Source organism: Hetaerina americana, unplaced genomic scaffold (assembly GCF_022747635.1).
Source record: "Hetaerina americana unplaced genomic scaffold, ioHetAmer1.1.p SCAF_4, whole genome shotgun sequence".
In the NCBI taxonomy this organism is placed as follows: Eukaryota; Metazoa; Arthropoda; class Insecta; order Odonata; family Calopterygidae; genus Hetaerina; species Hetaerina americana.
The window spans coordinates 48,024,106-48,044,969 of NW_027286985.1; the positions used below are offsets into that span (position 1 = coordinate 48,024,106).

At 38.0% G+C, this 20,864-nt stretch overlaps 1 protein-coding gene across 1 annotated transcript in view; it reads right to left on the reverse strand.

The window, feature by feature from the left end:
• Nucleotides 1-5,156: 5,156 nt before the first annotated feature.
• The window catches only part of l(2)05287 (WD repeat-containing protein l(2)05287), a 31,135-nt gene continuing 15,427 nt past the window's right edge, over nt 5,157-20,864 (reverse strand). Inside the window, exons 11-14 of the mRNA XM_071589850.1 lie at nt 20,545-20,705; nt 20,058-20,267; nt 6,346-6,428; nt 5,157-5,984 (exon numbers count right to left, since the gene is read on the reverse strand). Of these exons, the coding sequence (XP_071445951.1) occupies nt 5,732-5,984; nt 6,346-6,428; nt 20,058-20,267; nt 20,545-20,705 (707 nt within the window). The 3' untranslated portion in view covers nt 5,157-5,731. The remainder of the gene's footprint in view (nt 5,985-6,345; nt 6,429-20,057; nt 20,268-20,544; nt 20,706-20,864) is intronic.

Here is a 20,864-nt window from a genome sequence, read left to right on the forward strand (position 1 = left end):
GGTTAATATGAACTTTGAAATTCAAACACGCAGTGGTATAGTCAAGGGAAGTATTGCTCCCCGAACCCAGACATTTTAGTCCCGCATGAATAGTTGACTCAGTTCAGTGCTATTGGTAATGTGATACTTAATGTAACTTTCATTTGCATTTAAGAAAATACCAACGAAAAATTACAAAACTTTTTTGCGCTTCCCATTCCCGTTTTTCATCAAATTTATTGCAGTAAATAAGTAGAAAATAGCGTCAGCTCGAATTGAGAGAACGAAGACGAGCAGGTACGGAGGGGAGAAAACACCAGTAGGCTTACACTATGCTGTTGGCGGGAACTTTTAGACGGGAGAAATTCCTTAAGGTAGAGAGCAGTCGGCAAAGAAGTCAGCATTAGTGTCCCGATCGCCCGAAATTACTTTCTGTTTGAGGCATTGAGCGCATTAGAACGAAAAACTACTTTTGTCCCCCACAGTGGGGCTTATTGTTTTTATAAGAACTCAACCACCAAAAGCCACAATTATCAACCAAAAGTTTGGTTTACTAGGCGAGGGTAAAGCTCACTAGACATAAGCCCAGCCGTTTATAAAAGCAATCTAATAGGGCATATAAAATAACATTAAATCCTCAGTATTAAATGGCGAAGATTAATAAATATGTATATCAAAGAATTTCTCTTATTTTTATCATATTTAATGGCACAAAGTTGAAATCGATTTTCTTTGGCGTCTTACATTATCCGTGCACACAAGCATACAGTTACATCCTACATTTCGATGTATATGATATAAATATATGTACATGTACGTGTGTGTGTGTGTGTGTATATATATATATATATATATATATATATATATATATATATATATATATATATATATATATACACATTATCCGTGCACACAAGCATACAGTTACATCCTACATTCGATGTATATATATATACATATACATCGAATGTAGGATGTAACTGTATGCTTGTGTGCACGGATAGTGTTAGACGCCAAAGAATATTCACTTACCGCTTGAGCTATCAAGGAAACGTAATTCACACTGAGATCCGTGGGTCTAATATGCCGCCAAGTGCCCTGATTCTTTGGCCAAGAGACAAAGACATCTGGGTTTACGGTCATGATATACTTAGAAAACCTAGCTCAGTCTTAACAGGGGAGGGGGCCATCTTAACCAGGATCCAAAAAAGCTCGGATGTCGTGATCGAACGTGGAAGTGATGTTGATCGTTTTCTTCGATTGGGAAAAAATATTCAAAATGAATGTCCCCAAATGACAAAGATTGAATGGGCAACACTATATAGAGGCTATGAGAAGATTTCCGCAGTTCCCTCTCGGTCTACTTATTCCTAGGGTTGGACCGATAGACGAGAGATGCCTTCAACTCGTACGGTCTCCTAATATTTTTCTGTCATTTCTTATACTGTCATACATATCTTATCTTCTCTGTCACTTATTATGCCAGAAAATTGAAACATCTGTTATTTCTCAACATAATCTCCCTGTAGGCATACATATTTTCACAGTGCCTAAGACGGGATTCCATAGGCACCGATAACTCACCTGAACGGTCCCCTTTGCTCAACAGAAAAGTCGGCTAGTGCGTGGCTGGGGTTTTTTTTGGGTGGAATGTCCCACGATTTTCAACCTTCATTGAACTATCAAACCCAAAGCTCAATACTTGTAAATTTATAACAGCCTCACCGAATATCTCACTCATATTGACGAATTCCTAAGGTTGATAACTCACATAAGTGAAGAAATTTGATGACCGCACGCTGTTCTTATACACCACGACGCCGTTTAAAGCATTGAAACCGCTTCTCATTCTAGCGGCAATTATAAAGTTGTATCTGCACGGCCTAGCCATTCATGTGTTGTATTCATTGAGTGCCCGCGTTCAACCATCTACTCCCCGTCTCGAGACAAAATTACGTTACCTTGGAACTAGACGGCACCTTTTATACCAGCCGGTGAGTCGATACTTCTAATACTGGAACCATTTGATATTTAAGTAAAATTTGGTATTTATTATATCAAAGTAGTGTGTGACCCGAGTGCCCACACCGCAGGTCATCGGTATGACAGAATGGTGTCGATACAGGAGTGAGGGGAAGGAAGAAATAATTGAGCTACGGAAAGGGTCACAAGGACGGACGCGATTGGCTCAATAGTTCTCTTGGTGAACCCACTAGAAACCCTTCCCTTCTAATCTCACCCCTTCCTCTTTCGTAAGCATACTATCGGGTCATCGTCCACGACCCAACTATGGAAGAGAGTGAGCACTCCACCTTCCACCTACACATTCTATACGAACCTACAGTTCATTGACCCAGCGTTCCTTTATCGGTATATAAATAAGTTAAATACTGACATTGTGGCAGAAAATAAAAACATGCTTCCATGTCGAATCCTTATTCTGGAAAACTGCGCAATATTAACGCAAAATACCCATGCTTGGACGTGTGTCGTCACTGTTTATAGATAATTTTAAGTCAACAGTTTAGTGATGATCACAACCTAAAAGTTATATTTTTTTATCCTGCTACTCTACCGCATGAACTCTAGTGACAGTTGCAATAAATTCCAAGCATAGCCGCATTAAATTCGGCGCTTACTAGAAGGGAGAGGTGGGGTGGGAAGGAGCGGGTGGAATACAGGAAGGGGGAGGAATAGACCGGCATGATCTATCTACGTTAAGTAGCACACATAACATACAGAAAAGCATGTACACCCAGCCTTTCATCTACAAATTCTACAAATAATCTAGCCCATGAGTCAATATGGGCTAAAAAGGAAATCACTCAAATCTACAATCCTTTTTGTTATGAAAGTCATGAGTGAGTGGAGTTCCATTGGCTCTACAAGTATCCACCCCTAGTGAGTGCAGCAGCATATAGTATTGCACATGTGAACATATCACTCTTTTTATCAAAACAATGCATTACTACACTGGTAATAAGCAAATAATAGTTTATAAATATATACATTAATAACCCTCAGGCTGTTTGATATTTCTATATCACCAAAAATTTGACAAACACACGCAATAATATCACAAAATGAATCATTTGGTGTCTTTTCCAAAGTAGGTCGTTACTGGGAGCTAGAACTGTAACTCATATTTTCTACACCGCCATCTCCAATTGATGACAAAGATAATTTGCTATTTTTTCATTAGCTTGGAATAACAAAGTCACCATTTGACAATTTGAGGGATTTTGACCAAGGTCTGTGACTATCCTTTCCAGTGTTATTGTTAGTTGACATCTCCCAAGTAAATTATGGAAGTGACTTTCAAGAGATGACATTCTCGAAGCATACCATCAGTTTTCGCCAAGAAATTTGATCCAAAATAATGCAGACAACACTTTATACACAAAATTGCATGGTACAAAGAATGTTTGAAATACCCCTCTACTCTAGCACTAAAAAAGGCATGGATGTCCTTTGTTATTAAAATGGAAACAACCAACAATGGTTATCAACCCGAAGGTTGTTTGATAGGTGAGAGTAGAGCTCACCTAGCACTAAGCACAATAGCATGTGAAGTTTACACATTAGTGTCTAAGGTCCAGTTCCTTTCCCTGTACCACCCATGGTTTCTCTGGAAGATTTGGTACCCAAAAAATCATGCAGCTAGCTAGGGTGAAGCTGATGGTGCACAGAGCTATCACCCAGAATCAAACCGGGATCCTCCCGTCATTAGCCCAGCACTCTACCCACTGGACTACCATGTCCCCAAAATGCATTTGATAAATCTTCATCTTTTTACACCCAGAACCATTAAAAAAATTGTTGAAAATACTTTTTTCCCAAAAATATTCTTTATAAGATTAGTTGGATTTCATGTGGCCAGCAGTTGGCACAAGTTCAAAGAATACAAATTTCATCAGTCACATACATTTCATTGATGCTGTTCATTCTAAGCAGAAATTTCATAAATCCATTTGAATGTCAATATTAGTCAAATATATTCTATCATTGACTATTGCCATTTATTAGGAAAAAATGTGTCGCGTTTGTACTCATAGAAGAATTAATTAAAATCATTACTTACTGATCCTGCAATAATGCTATTAATTATTCAATTGTTCCCGGTTCAACTTCGTGGAAATTCATGTTAATTAAATGAAGAATACAAGGTATCTTTCCACTGTCCTTTATTCATGTACAACTAGTTTGTCTCACTCAAGCGTCATCATCAGGTACCTGATGATGATGCTTGAGCGTTAAAACTAGTTGTACGTGAATGAAGGACAGTGGAAAGATACATTGTATTCTTCATTTAATTAATGCTATTTAATCTCGTAACAGCCAGTACACGATGGATGGATCACCAATTATGGCATCCATACAGATTCTTGTTCAAAAAGGAAGTCTTCACAGGAATCTTATTCTTTCATGGTCACCATTGAGTCCATTGATTTATTTATCAATTGAAATTCACCATCATCTATAGGTTTCAAAGATTTTTCTAAAATTTTCCTTATTTAGTCATTACCAATGCTTGGCATTCTATCAATAACAAAAGGAATTTCATAAGTGAGTGAAAGAATTATTTCCCTGCATTCTTGAACAAATAAATGCTTTGCATTACTGAAGCAAAATTACTTATTGAACATTATATTGAAATGAACTGAGAAAAATGTGTAATTATTGAGGTCCTGTTAAGATATAATTTTACATTCCAGCAGCAGAAGTCACTAAATCTATATAACCAATGGCAGTATTCCATTATTTACACAGATTACATCTATGAAATAAAGTTGAGCATTTAATACCATTGAAAAACAAAGTTAGAAAATAACTAGGTTATAACAATAAGCAACTGCATGACATTCATATGAGCCTATGTCATATTAGTAAGAGAAAAATCAACTAAATAAAGCTGAATTTGGAAACAAATATACCAAGCCAAAGCCAATCTCCTAAGGACTTAAATTCAACAATAAAGACTACTCTTTACTCTGCAACATCTTTACTCTCTGAAACTATAGAATCATATCACCTAACAACTGATACTGATTATGCTCAGCCTAGATCTTTAACATTGCAGTATCAGCTTTTACTTTTAACAAGCTTCTTTTTCCATTAAGGTGTTTCCCATAAATTGATACATCATGAACTGCAATAAATGAAAATGAAGATTTAATTTTCAATGCCATTTATTATTAACAAAAAAATTTATTTTTGAAGGCCCATTTGCCATTGAATGTTGGGCAAAAACAGAGATGTCATTCTTCATCATCATGAAGAGCATGAAGAGACATGTTTTCATACATCCTTGAGTCCAGAATCCTCCTGCACTTCATAGATGGCAGTCATCAAAATATATCAGCTGATAAAAATGTCCACTTTCAAAACACTCGAGTAAAGATTGCCCTATTACATTCTCAAAAAATGTACACCTCATCCTTTGTTATAGAGTTGTTGGTTTTAGGGGAGGTGACCGAGGTCATTTGCGCCATTAGGGATGGACAGGAAAGGATGAAGGGTGGAGAGAAACCCGGCTTCGGCATTGGCCTACTCTTAACGAAAGGCGCCAAGGGGTCCCCTGCTTTATGTCCCATCTGATGGATGGCGTACTAACTTGGAGTGCCCTCCACAAAACACCTCAAGTAGGGATCGGGACACCACTGAAAATATCTGCCGCAGCTGGGATTTGGACCCGGGCTCTCTGGGCGGGAAGCCAGTATGTTGGCCACTACACCATCCTGATCCCACTTTGTTATAGAGCTTTTACCCACTTTGAACTTTCATTAAAGACCTCTTGTAAGTGTGCTTCTAATTCTGGTGTCGACTCCACCTTAGGCCTAACCACCTTGCAATTTTCACTTTTATCCTGCAGATTTATTTTGTCAGGGTCACTTTTATCCCTTTCATGCTTAACAGAATTTTCACTACCACTTTCTGAGTCTTTATCATCCATATTTTCATCTTCTTCCATTTCCGCATCAGATTCCTCATCCTTTGAGTTATTTCTGAAAATAAAATGCACATGGTGATTAAGTACACTGGCCATCTGATCAAAGAGTATAAACTTAATCATAACATAGGTGAAGTACAGAGAGATCAATTAAAATTGTCAGAAGAACTTTATGCACACTGTATTTGCTTCCAATCCGAATTCAATTCATTTTTTAAGTAACAATTTTCCTTGTTCCTACACAACAGAAGGGTAAAATTTTTATAGGTGATGAAGTAATGATTTGTATGAAGTAACATGAGAAGGGATGAATTATAAACAAATCATCTAAACATATGAGAAAAAATTAAAATAAAATAAGTAAAAGTTCAAGATCACCAAGTTCAATACTTTTTCTAATGAAATTCCAGACTTACCCAATTTTTTTTATTAAAGATGTCAAGAAGCGATAGCATATGGAGTGTAGAGGAGGCATGGTGTGCGCTGGCATCCTCAGTAACTAAAAAGTAATTATACATATGTTACAATGAATCACAAATTAACAGAGAATAATTCCAAAAGAAATTGATTTCGTGAAAGTAGCGTATTTATTAACTTTATAAAAATATTGGTAACAATTTTTTCCTGACGTGACTGTACATTGAAATGCACAGGTATCGTGGTTGGCGGTCTGACTTTCAAAATGCACCAAGCCCCAATCACCCGCGAGCAACCGTTCCAGCTAGATAGCATTTTTAGTGGACCCCTGTAGAGTGACTCAGTGCAAGCACAAAATGCAGCGAACGAATGAACAACAGTACTCCATTAAATTTTGTGTTGGACTGGGGATATCTAGTACAGAGATGTTGGGCATGATTTGCCAAGTATTCAAGGATGAAAGCATGTCACATACTGCAGTTTTTAAGATGCACGAGCTTTTCAAAGAGTGTGGAGGAAGAGCCATACACAGGATACCAGTTGACGTCAAGAACCAATGACAACGTGCAATGCGTGGGTGAAGTGCGGTATTAGACCATCGGTTAAGCGTGCACATGATCGAGATCATTTTGGCATTTATAATATGACAGTGCACACCATCATCACTGAAAATTAGGCGATTCAAAAGATGTGCATTAAACTGATCCCGAAGACCTTGACAGATGACCAAAAGCAGAGTCGAGTGTCTATTTGGAAAAACCTTCTGCAACTCTTTGCGAAAATTCCCCAATGCTCTTCTAGTCCTAACCTGGCACCAGCAGACTATAATTGCAATCCTCAAGGACACCACCGTGGGACTTTAACCATCAAGCAGCTGTCATGCATACTGTTAAGGTCCTTCTGAAATCCACCCACCAGGGAGCCTTCAAGTTGTGGAAAAGCTGCCAGCAAAGGTATGTACACGCTCAAGTGATGTACTTGGAAGAATTTTGAGGCATTGCAGCATTAACTGAAGTTAATAAATTTTTCTGACATTTTTTATACTAACCACGCTATCTAAGAACTCAAATTGCTGGAAACAGAGGACCTTAGCCAGGGAAAGCTGCCTGGGTTAGTTGGGTGGGTAACATGCTTACCAGCATGTTACCCACCCAACTCAGGCATATCAACTCTGGTAGCTCAGCCTTTGAGAAACCTGATGCTTATCAAGATCCCAGGGGAACATGGGATATCAGAGGTGTCCAGAGAGAGGAAAATAAATCATATATCTTTAGGTAAAAAATCCCTTTTCAACATTTTTGAAATTATTTGCCTAGCTATTCAACATACAAAATAAGTTCTTTGTTTGGTTTGATGATCCAAAATGCCATGGAATTCAATGATAAGTATGGCAATAACAGTTTAAAATCAAGGCTTTTCTACTACATACTTAAATATTACACAAGTTGCACTTCTAGGAGTGCAGTACGTACATAAGAAAGACTTTGTACTGAAAAAAATTATAGAATGCCTAAATAAACTATGAATATTTGTTTTTCTGTAAATCCAACAAACGGACCATTATAAATATTATTACCCATAAGCAACTCATAAATTAATGATTACAAAACTACATCCACTACATTGAGGTACAAACAATAAAACTTTAAGTCAAGAAAATTGATGACACACTGAGATAAATGTATAACGTGTAATATAAGTAATTGCTATGGAAGAGTTGAGGGATTTAGAGGACCAAAGATGGGAAATATCTAAAACCTGATATTATGAAGAGAGTAAATGGTTTGAGGAGGAAAAATAGACTGAGAATGCCATGGGTGAATGTAATAGAGGACGTCTAAAAACAAAGAAGATTAGAAGTCTCAGGAACAGAACACAATTTATGAAACAAAGCATGAATATGATAGAGCCAAAAGAAGTATGCAAAGAAAAAGTAGTATGGTAAAAATTGATAAAAGTAAGGTTTTCTGGTAATAATTAATAATCTGGCCTTTTTTAATTCTTCGCCAATCATGAAATGACAGGGTTTTTACATGTAAAGTACATGAATCGTTGCACTCACACCTCCCAGAAACCTACCTTAACAACATGTGTTAAATTTAACTTAAAATTACACCACTTGGCTTTTCCACATAAAAAACTTTTATTCACGACCTAGGTTTCGTTATGGTATAACATCATCAGGTCCGGTTTCGTTATGCCATAACGAAACCTAGGTCGTAAATAAGTTTTTTATGTGGAAAAGCCAATTTTAAGTTCAATATGAAAAATTTCCATTAAGTGACGCCAGAAACTGTTTTATTTAACATATGTTAAGCTGGAAGGTGTGACCGTAACAAGTTAATATGATTTTATGAATAAAATAATTTCTCCATGAATAAACCTGCCATTCAAAGCTTAAAACATTCACTATACACCTATATCACAGCAGGCAGTAAATATGGGAGTAATGTTTTGCCAAAAAATACTCAACTTTGTGAGGTTCCAAATTTTCTTCACCAGAAAGTATCAGCCAAAAACATACAGAAACAGTATAAAGCCTATCCAGTAACTGAAAAATAGTTTCACTATCAAGATGAAGTTGAATTACATTAATTGTATCACACTGTTTTTATACAGTTATCCATAATTTGTCAACATTTTACTTTTTAAACTTTGGGCCAGTATTCTGCACTTCCATGTCCAACCTGAAGGCTTTAGGGTAGGATCACCATGATACATAAAATTTAAAATTCATATTTTAAAATATATACTTCATCTAAAACCATGGTCAGAATCTGTCTCTAACATAAAAGAGTAGGATGTTGAGTTGTCATTGCATCTTTACATAATATGGTATGCTTATTCACTGATCTTAGGGGCAAATGGTAATGTCCAATTACCATTGACAGCAGACATATTCCAAAATTCACCCCAATACCACAAGTTTGTTCTAAAATCAACTGGTGTTATCATTTGGTTGTAGATTATATCATAGATGCAATGCCTCTTGCAATGATATCTATTGCTAATGTTCCTTTGCCAATTAGTTAAGGTTTTGTGGTAGGCAAGACAAAGGAATGAGCAAGAAAATCAGTAAATGGCAACCATTGCAATGATAATGGAGTTAATAAAAAGGATTTCTAATATTTCTCATAATTTCAGTACTGTGGTCAGTTCATACATTCCAAAAAACGATGAGAATATTATTGGACATTTATGGCAAATTTGTTCATGAATGTTATGTTGAGACAAATTTGCAGCGGACTACTAAAATTTTACTACTTGGCAGCACTTTTCAAAATATTTCAAAAATAAAGCCCTGTTAACTACAGCCAATAAGTGCAAAAACTTGATTTTGTTTCGAAAGAAAACCTATCATAAATATTGCAGACCATTGGGTTTCATGGGTTCATGAAAATAATACTTAAAAATTGGGTGGCCTAAAAAATTATCAGGGGTCCAATTATGGTAAAATACAAGTTTGAACACCAAATGATTATGTTTAATTAACTCAATTCCAGCACCCTGGTTTCTGTTCAACCAATTACACTGATTGATGATACCACAATGAAAAGCTAAGGTAAACAGACTGTCGACCCTATTGATGTACTGCATTGCTACTCCCATAATTAATTCACAATTAAATTTTTTTTTAATGTTTGATACAATCATTCAAACTAATTGATGGAAAACTATTACTAAGTGTCATCAAAATTTCATGAACATTTCAAACATTTTGGATGGAGATACAATGCCTCGCCTCACAATCATGTAGCAGCCTTTAAAATAATACCCATGAATAGGAATAATTATAAATAAAAATACTGATTAAATTTTCCATAAAATACGTCCAATACAAATTCCTCTTCGCCATGTTATGAAAATCTCAACGCAAACGTGAATACAGTAACATTTGTCTAAAAAAAACTGGGGTGGAAATAAAAACATCACAAAGCATTATGGATAATTCCACGAAAAGCCACTCAAGATACGCGGCATTTTCAAAAGGACCGCAAAGCAAACGACCCCATTTGATTATATTCTTATAAGGAGGCTCATTAAGGAAATAGAACTAGAGTTCGTCGCACCGACTAACAGCGCCTTCGCGTGGAAGAAGCGAGGGTCTAGCGAGAGGACTGACCGTGGTCGCGGTGGAAAAACCCGGTCAACATCCTCGCCGTGGAAACGAAGTGGGTTACCCAATCTCGAGCAGCTCGGATGCACTCCCCAAGATGCTCCCCGCGATGACAATTGCTAACACGATGATCCACCAATTAGTCCACCCACCTTCGATCCAAAGCAGATAGGGGAAAGATCGAGGGACCACTTTTCATCATCGCCCATCATCTCTCGCCCCATCCATTAAGTAATACCCAGAGGCTAGGCTTTCTCCCCCCTCCCAATTAATGTATCCGATTCCCCAATCACCATCATTGCACCACACTGACACGATTGCGCTCGCACACACACACACTAGAACTCCAGATTTCTCCCTCTGCTTCCTGACCGACCCATGCCTCCCCATCCAGTGATGGGCCCACGTCGCACCAATTGCATTATTCCTCCATAATAGTCCCCCCCTCAAGTACCGACGTCCACCAAATGTGAACACTTAAACAACGCATTGGGGACTTGACCAGAACGGCTCGATTGCCATCCAAGCCCCCTCTCACACTATGCACATGAAGGATGCGTCATCATAATTTGCTGATTTTAGGGGAAATTCTATTCAAATCAACAAATAATGCTGCCACGCTTGTTCATCCGCTCGTGTGTTCCGCAATCCGCCTAACGGCGAGGAGCATGTAATGTAAACTGGTGAAGTCTGACGGCTATGAGATTTGTGCAGTGTTTACCCGCACTTGGGGCTGGTAATCCAATGCGCTCTCGCGGGATAGGACTGCCGAGGGCATTTGCTACGAATTATTGGGCAATGCCGACACAAGTATTCCTCCACCCATTAATAAATGCAGTTCTCAGCTTTTTGGTGGTGTAAATGGAGGTCCGTTATTCCAACCCTATCCTAGTTCCATTATTTGGGTTTGGAATAGCTTTCATGCCATCTTCTCCGCCAGGCAAGACCTTCCAACTAAACCATCATTTATGTAGATGCACTGAGTTTCTACTTATTATATCATTATGATACTGTCGGAACAATGCCAACGAGACTGAGTCGGTTCCCTCCCCGATGCTTCCGAATCGCTCATTCTCAGATTAAATTTTTCATTTGAACTCGTAGGATGTTCTTAATAGTTTCGTCTGTTTAAATATCTTTCATAGATAATGCAAATATTAACCTGCAACAAATAAAATACATTAACATCTGAACAAATTAATACAGCAGTTTCGATCGGGAAGTACCGGAGTAGGAAAAATATACATAGACACATACATATAAACAACACACCACAAACAACATGTTTCAACCTTTTATTACGGCAATTGGTTTGAAATTTTGATTCACAAATGTTTAAGGTATTAACGTCTAGAAAAGTCAAATATTAAAAAAGGAAACAAAAGGCACAATCACAATTACAACCAAGATGTAACATTTTCTGCTGTTGATAATGTTCTCCTAAACGGTAATTTTGTGACGTCATTAAGAAGTATTTTTTAAGGATACGAGTCGATGAGTTTTTGAGAATTTCATTTGCAGGAATTCATTTGATTTCCCTGGATTCCGTAACATTCGAAAGAATTTATCAGGAAACCACCTATTACAAAAAAATACAGCAAGTCGTGCAATCGCAAACCGTTCTGGGGTATTCTACGCAATTTCTACGCGACAGATCGTTACATTTTTCAATGTTCCTAGACAGAGCTGGAACTAAGTTTCTTTTGGTACACAGTTTGAAATAACTTCGAAAGAATGACATCCTTTCCATTCCCCAAATACAATTTCAGATACCCTATGAAAACTTTCTCTCTAGCGTCCATTCCCCTGCTAAGAGAGTTGGGGCACCCCCAGCCAATTGAGCTTTGACGTACCCTTGTCATGGAAGCACAACAGCTTGTCAGCAGCCAGCCTGACAAACCATGAGAGTTTGATTAAGTATTAAGTGCGTCGAAATCAGCTAGTCATCCCCATGAACTAAGTAAACTATTCTTTCCTGTTAACAGTGATTAACTCACCATGAACTTTTCTATTTTAACAATTGATTAAGGTGAACGAGGAACTTAAATTAGGTTTACTTGCAATTGGGCGGAGTTAGCCGTCCAACCATCAGCTGGAAGGATTACTTCAGCATGCATACAATAAAACGTATTTTGAATTATACCCTCCGATAGTTTTAAGCGACCTTCGCAGCGTGATGCCTGAAATATAAAGAAATCTTTTACGGTACGAAGGTCGTTCAAACAATCACGAGAAAAGATTTCGATGTACGCGAGCGGGTCCCTTTTCCTGACTGGTCGAACGACCTTCACATCACTTTGGCCATTCAAGCGTAACTTAAATAGGACACACGAAAGGTGGCAAGAGGTGACATTTCATGGTCCCACATTATTGTTTTTATAGTTTTTTCAACTTAATTCGCAATTCGTATGAGAACAAATGTATGGTAAATGCTATGGAAATAAATTCCTCAACCGTTTGCCGCTGTATTTTCCCAAACGCTTACAAATCTAATCCAGGGGTTAAAATACAAGACTAAAGTAGTAGTAGTTTTGAGGGGAGGCGACCGACAGCTAAGGTCATTTGCGCCATAGGGGATGGATAGGAAAGGATGAAGGGTGGAGAGAAACCCGGCGTCGGCATTAGCCTACTCTTTACGAAAGGCGCCAAGGGGTCCGCAGTTTAACGTCCCATCCGACGGACGGCGTACTCACTCAAAATGCCCTCCACAAAGCACCTCAAGTAGGGATCGAGATACCTCTGAAAAATATTCAACACCGCCGGGATTTGAACCCGCGCCCTCATGGTGGGAAGCCAGTACGTTAGCCCCCGCACCATCTCGATCCCCTACAAGACTAAAGCAGCAAGAAAAAAGTAAGACTATATAATAAGAATTACTTTATTAATGTAGACACCTTTAGAAGAAAGATTACGGTAAACACAAATGTATGGCGCCTCCTAAGCAGCATACCAACAGAAATTCTACGCCAAAAAAATTGAACTAAAATAATTAGTTTTCCATCGCTCCTAAGTGTCACGACAGTTTCTCCTTTGATTTATGTAATGACTTTAAAACAACTTAAAATATATAAACACATATACACACACACACATACATAAACCATAAACACAGCAATCAACCCGAAGGTCGGTTCGGTAGGTGGGTGAGTTCACCCAGTGCTAAGCCCTATACGGCGTGTGAAATTCACACATCAGGGTAGGGGGGCCAGGTCCTTTCCCTGTGCCGGTTATGGTTTCCCAGGAAGACCTGGTACCCGAAAAATAACATAGCTTGGGTGGAGCTGCAGGTGCAGCCATATATATCCGACACTGACCCCCAACCCTGATACGTGAATTTCACACGCCGTCGGGCTTAGTACTGGGTGAACACTACCATCACCTACCAAACCGACCTTCGAGTTGATTACTGTGGTTATGGTTTTGTTATGCATATATATATATATATATATATATATATATATATATATATATATATATATATATATATATATATATATATAAATATATATATATATATATACATACACATACATACTGTATGCACACATATACGATATTGCTCAGAACGGCACACTCCACCGACTTCCCAGAGGCCAGAAACAGGTAGTCGTTTATTCCCAGCCCACGCCCTCTTCCCAGCTTCTCCATTGGGTCGCAGCTAATAGAATTGTTGACTTGCTTGCGTTACCTCCTGCATGCGAAGGATGAGTAAAGAGCCCTTTCGCACGAGGCGCTTACCGATTACGCTTTGCGAGTCCCGCCAACAGTTGAACAGCCACCCAGCAGGAGCTGTCCACACGGGCGGTTTGCTCACTATTAAAAGCGGAGAGCTCGGGACGCACGACTTAATTTCAGCGCGTCCAAAATCTGTCAATTTTACCATAGTACAATGACCGTAAACATTAATGGTTGCCAGTAAAGCATGCGTTATCCTCACCCGATTTCATACGAAAAAACAAAGGAATGTTTCAACCGCACCACACATTCAAATGTAATGGTCGGATCGAGATGGGAACACAACGAAAAATGGGAATCTTGGTCGTGTCACGATATATTTGAGCTCATCAGGTTATATTATTTATTATTTTATTTGAAGGAGTGAAAAAATTAAAAAATACAGAAAACTATACTTTGTCTTCGATTTAAGAACGAATTCCCTTTGGAATCGACTGGCTTGTCTGAAATTCGGCCACAACGAGGTCTCATGCGTGTATAAATGTAAGTATATATCTATCATATTACGCGCCAAATTTACCCGCAAGAAAAATTAATATCAAGACAATGCGTAACTGAATTTCGTGAGGGTTTAGACTAGAATTAAATGGCCTTTGTATCATGTATTGGAAATAAGTTGCGGGGAAGGGGGGGGGGGGGGTCGCAGGTACTTTTCTCCTGTTCGTGATGGAGGACGGGTAAAAGTCGGCATTGGGGGCAGAGGAGGGGGAATCGTTTAGCCACAGCAAGGCACCGAATGAATGCAGCCATAGCTTCTCGAGTGCGCCGTGATTCCCTGACGATTAGGGTGGGGGTGGAAGGAGGAGAGATTCTTCAAGGAGAAGGCTTATTAATAATGCCGTCTCAGAGGGAGATGTTAGTATAAGGCGAGGAAGGCTTCGGTGAACAAGTAGCTTCAAAGGAATGAACGTTCGGAGCTTCTCATCCTGCTAGATATAGACAAGGACTGCCATGTCGTCGCGCTCGTCACTTGCCATCGTCTTGCTGGTCACCTGCTGGTTCTGCATCTCCCTGCTCCCCGATTACGCACATTCTGCACCCGCATCCGCTGACGCACAGGAGGTAAGCATCCACCACTGATACATTTGGACTTAAGGGCGCTCGCCTATTTACCTCAACACCTTTTGCGGAAGTTTGCCTTTATTTCACCCGTTACGGCTGCCTACATTTTCTGACCGTCACAGCCGGGCGGGTAGGAAAAAGGCGAAAGTTTTCTCGGTCCACGCCCTCCAGACTTTCGCGTCATCGACGCATCACTTTGCGACTGTAAATATCCTAATGATCACTTAAGGTATTTCAAATCCCAAGTCTTGTCGTTATGTTCATATCGCTTCAAACATCCTGAAACCGTATGAAAGTAATCATTTACATTAAGTGCAATTTTCAATAATAAGTCTCGCTGGATAAATCCTACGGTATGGGTTATGCCAAGGACAGAGTCGAATACTTCTCAGTGTTGTGGAGAACTGAAGCTTCGTTGAGCCGCAGAGTTTTGAGTAGTAGTAGAATTTAGGGGAGGCGACCGAAAGCCGAGGTCATTTGCGCCATTAGGGATGGACAGGAAAGGATGAAGGGTGGAGAGAAACCCGGCGTCGGCATTAGCCTACTCTTTATGAAAGGCGCCAAGGGGTCCGCAGTTTAACGTCCCATCTGACGGACGGCATAATCACTCAAAGTGCCCTCCACAAAGCACCTCAAGTAGGGATCGAGATGCCTCTGAAAAATATTCAACACCACCGGGATTTGTACCCGGGCCTTCTGGGCAGGAAGCCAGTGCGTTAGCCTCCACACCATCTTGATCCCCCAGTAGAGTTTTGAGTGAAGTATCAAGTTTTGTGTAGAGTTTATGTCCATCAATTTATAAATTTTCGAATACGAAAGAAAGAACCGTGCGTGCAGAGTCAAAGTAAGCAAGTATTAGTTAAAAAGTGACCCAAATAATATTGGAGTATAAAATACTAAGAATCCTCAAGACGTGTGTATGTGGGCATGAGGTTTAAGTGAAAAGAAAATATGGGACAATCCTTAAACTATGCAAGTCCATTTTCAACTCCCTTTACCCCTCACCTAGTAAATCCATACGGTATGAACCTTCTCCTACCATATTACATAAAATTAAAGGATATAATATTAAAATATAAAACAGGCATCCTTATTATAGAAACGAGCATGCATTTAGGTTTTACAAAATCATTTTTCACAATGCTTTTCTACTGATTCTGTTAATTGCATGTTTTTAGTGAAAGATGTGCACTACCAAAAAGAAAACTTTTAATTTTAATAGTATTAGATAAATACAGTGAAAGGAAAGAAAATTTTCATAACTCTTTCAACAGATTGACAAATGCTTAAATAATTCTTAAGTGACAGGTTCATTTGTGAACATCTTATCAGTGTTCCATGGTAAAAAAGTATTATTAAAATTCTCTTTCAAAAAAAGCTACCAAATATTCTTCGTGAAGCTTCCCGATGCTCCCATAAGGAAACGCACGGGTGCATTAGGAAATGCTAGGCACACCCTCCCAATTACAAAGCTTTCTCTAATTTTAGTCCACCCTCTGTTTCACGTGATCAAATAAAATGAGTATCAAAGTAATTAATGAATTTTTAAATCTTTTCCACTTTCCAATATTTCATTATTTCTTAAAATTTAACATTCTAAACCAGTAATATGAATTTACCTAAGTACAAGCTGGTCAGATGCTGAAATTTGGCTGTAAGTTCAGAGTCAGAGTTTAAATTTTTATTCAACTTAATATTTGGAGATAAATGATAGATCTAAGGGTACCCGAGATACAACAGAGGCCTTGCAATACTCAAACATAAATTAGGAGCAGTTTCAATTAATAGACTGGACATTCATAGTTTTAGGTTTCTGCCTGAAGATTTTTCATAGTCACACTAGGAAAATATTTCTAACCTTCTTATTGATATATTATTTCACAAATTTGAACCAAATAGAAAATATATACAACCACCCAACTGTTAATGAATTCTTAATGCACATGAAATCTTTTATGGTATAGAAAACTAAGACTAGGAAAAGTGTTTTACATTTTTTATGTAGGAGACAGGAGACTCGTGTGGTGTGGTAAATACACATGCTAGTAACATTTCAGAAAATTTTAATTCGAGAGCTTTGGCAGTTGATTCCACGATTAGCTGGTGGATTTTAAAAACAACAAAAAAAAGGTGACTTTAGGATGCCTAGAGGTGGATTAGGGATGCCGAGAGGTGAAATCACATTTTTCAGGGATTTCACTCATGGCTAACATCCACCCAAAAACCGGTTAAATTAATTACTTCAAAACCTCTTCATTATTTTTGGAATGGTACAATTTCTGAAAGAACTTCAATCAACACCCATCTATCCAAATTATATTAGAAAAGCAAAATGACCATGCAACTGCTGAGGTCACAGAAGTTCTTTAATAAATATTTTATGAAAGAAAGAATGTGGATTTCAAAATTTTGATTTCTCTACCCTATCTCTCTTTTCTCTGAATTATTTTGCAAATTTTGTACATATAGCTAAATTAGTTTCAGGTCGATCTGTATTTATTACTTACTGACATCTTTACCGTCCTATTTTAATGGATTTATTGTGTTAGTAACAATGCTTTCACCAACTGGAATCTAATTTTAAATTTGGTGATAATATCATTAACCTTTCTTCTATTGAAGAAGTATGCATTTCAAGTATTTTTGTGTCACATAACATGATTTCAGCTCTAAAAGAATGGAATAATTACAATGCAGCTAGGTAATGATAATGAATGAATCCATTAGATTGTTCCATTTTTGAATTAATTTACTAAATAAGATATAAAAAAATTTGGAAGAATCAAATTTTGAAACACCCACCAATCAAATTAGCACAAGTTCTAATTTCTCAAAATCATAAATATATACAGTCATACATGTAAATATGAATGTTTCATTTGCATATATTCATTTAGTACATTGGCTACCCACCCACAAGCCCCGGGTTCAAATCCCGGTGGTGTTGAATATTTTTCAGAGGTATCTCGATCCCTACTTGAGGTGCTTTGTGGAGGGCACTTTGAGTGAGTACGCGGGCCGTCGGATGGGACGTTAAGCTGCGGACCCCTTGGCGCCTTTCGTAAAGAGTAGGCTAATGCCGACGCCGGGTTTCTCTCCACCCTTCATCCTTTCCTGCCCATCCCCTATGGCACAAATGACCTCAGCTGTCAGTCGCCTCCCCTAAATGCTGCTACTACTACTCATTTAGTACATGAAATTAGTATATTTCCCAAAAATAATTATACAATCTGAAAATTACTGCACTTATGGATTTCAGGTGGTGGACAACATGCGCCAAATACCACAGTGGCACTGCCTGAGAATGAGGAAATTTCACCTCGTAAGAAAATGTCGCAACCTTAGACCACTCAGCTGATGACCTCTATGTTGACAGGAGCACTAGAGCAAAGACTGTGACAAAACATCCCAGAAACATATGAACTTTCTTTCTGCTGCTAAAAACAAGAGAACAGATGTGGGGTCAACAACCTAAAACTACTTGAAAGGAAGAACATCAGTGTTTGCAAACAATCCAGGCAGTGCTTAAGATGCATTTGAGTACATGATGATTCAACATGCACATAAACAGGGTACTGCTGATCAGCATTTGCCTTTTATTACTGCATCAATGCAATAATAAAAGGCAAATGGCTCATCTTAAATATTATTTATAATTTAAAAATTTTGTCTATTTATATTGTAAATATATTTGTGGAATAAAAAAGGGAGAATTCCTCAATTAACAGCATATGAGCAAAAGTAACTTATTTCGGCAAAGAATTATTATTAGTTAGCTACTGATTAGGTGGGTTTGGGATGAACACAGACTGGAGATTGACACATGTCTTTTCCTCTCCTAATTAAACACAACCAGGCCCCCACACCACTAAAAACCCTTAGTCCATTCTGCATACTTACTTCCTCCCTTCATTCTGCCAAACATGCTTATTCTACACCTCTCAATAGTTTATATTTTCCTTTCTGATCACTTCACCTTTCTCTACACCCATATCTCAAAAGCCTCTAAATCTATTCCTATCATTATGGTTCAACTATGTGCTCACTACAAAATCACCTTTCATATCAAAGTTTTAAATAGTCTTTTCTTACAATCCCTAACACTTTGTCATTGATTCTCTCCTCCTCAGAATATATTTCACAAAAACTCAACTGTAATTCATATGAAATTCTTGATGCAGAAAAGCATGTGGTGAGGAATATCCAAGAATTTCTATCAACTAAGTCACCTTCACAGCATTTAGAGGCACCAGTGATGATGATATTATTCACAATTGTAGCCTGCTGGGAAAGCAATTTACTCTAATGAATGTTTACATTCATGTGAAGCTTAACACATTTCCCAGGTCAAGTGCTACAAGATTTACCACTTGTGCCAAATAACTCAATTTTGCCACCCTCTTGATTTACATCACTTTCAAAAATTAAAAATCATAGGAAAGAATGTCATTTCATAATAATGAATGCTGTCAAGGCAGCAGTGAAACTAAGGCTCCGTTAGCAAAATCGATTTTTCCATCAAGAAATACTAGACATTGTGTTCTAATCTTCTTTAGTCCAATCATCCTATTTTAATGTCCCAGTAAGATAAATAAAAGCAGGAATCCATAGTAGTGCAGAGATATGGATAGAAGAGCATGAATAAAATTGAAGTTAGAAGAAGAAAGATGAAGGTTGATAGTAAAAGAATGGATATCAGGTTTTGGAAGCAAAAATTGAAGAATAAGGTAGGCTGGAAAATATGTTTTGATGAGTTCAACTAAAAGGACTATGTGAGTTAAGTAGAAAATGGCTAACCTCATCTATTTTCTCCTTTCCTGGGATTCCATCACAGGAATAGTCAGATGGGATGACTGGTTTAACATTCGAGATATGTTTCACACCAGCTAGCAAAAGACCGAATGGAGTGAGGTTCAAGTCACTCTTTTCGCTGAGGTTTCCTTGCACTGCTTCACCATGACCTGCTTCTTTTGAGTCATTATCTTGGCTTTCCAGTACTAGCAGTTCCTAAATCAGCAATAAAAATGAAAATTGTACAGAATATAGGAGATGGAATGAAATTTGACTTCAAGATGTTAAAAGAAATGGCTTTGAGGAAGTGTTTAAATTATTTTCAAATTTGATTTCCATCAGACAGTGAGTACACTGGAATATTTTCTTTTCTTCACAGTGCAAAATTGGTATTCTCTTGGACAAATTCTGATTCACCTCGAATGTTCTACCTTATACGACAGCTTCTTTTATGGTTGCCACAGCAAAAGCTGAAACAATTCCTTCAATTTACCTGATATTCATTCATAAAGTAAAGCTGAGACTTGTGCTGCCACTGCATCAAGTCACTCCTAGATTTCGTCAATGGCACAAATGCTGCTAGTAGGATTTTATTTTCACTTAAGGTTGGCTTGATCAACACTGGTTGAGGTTCCGATGGTTTGAAGACAATCACTATTTAATTAGAAAAAACTGAATATGAGAATCTCATTACACTTTCATTTACAAAGAACACAAAGTTAAATACTAATTTTTTTAAATACATGACCCTTAAAGCATATGATCCAGTATGATATGAATGCTCCTATAAATGCTAATTAATTTATTTTGGAA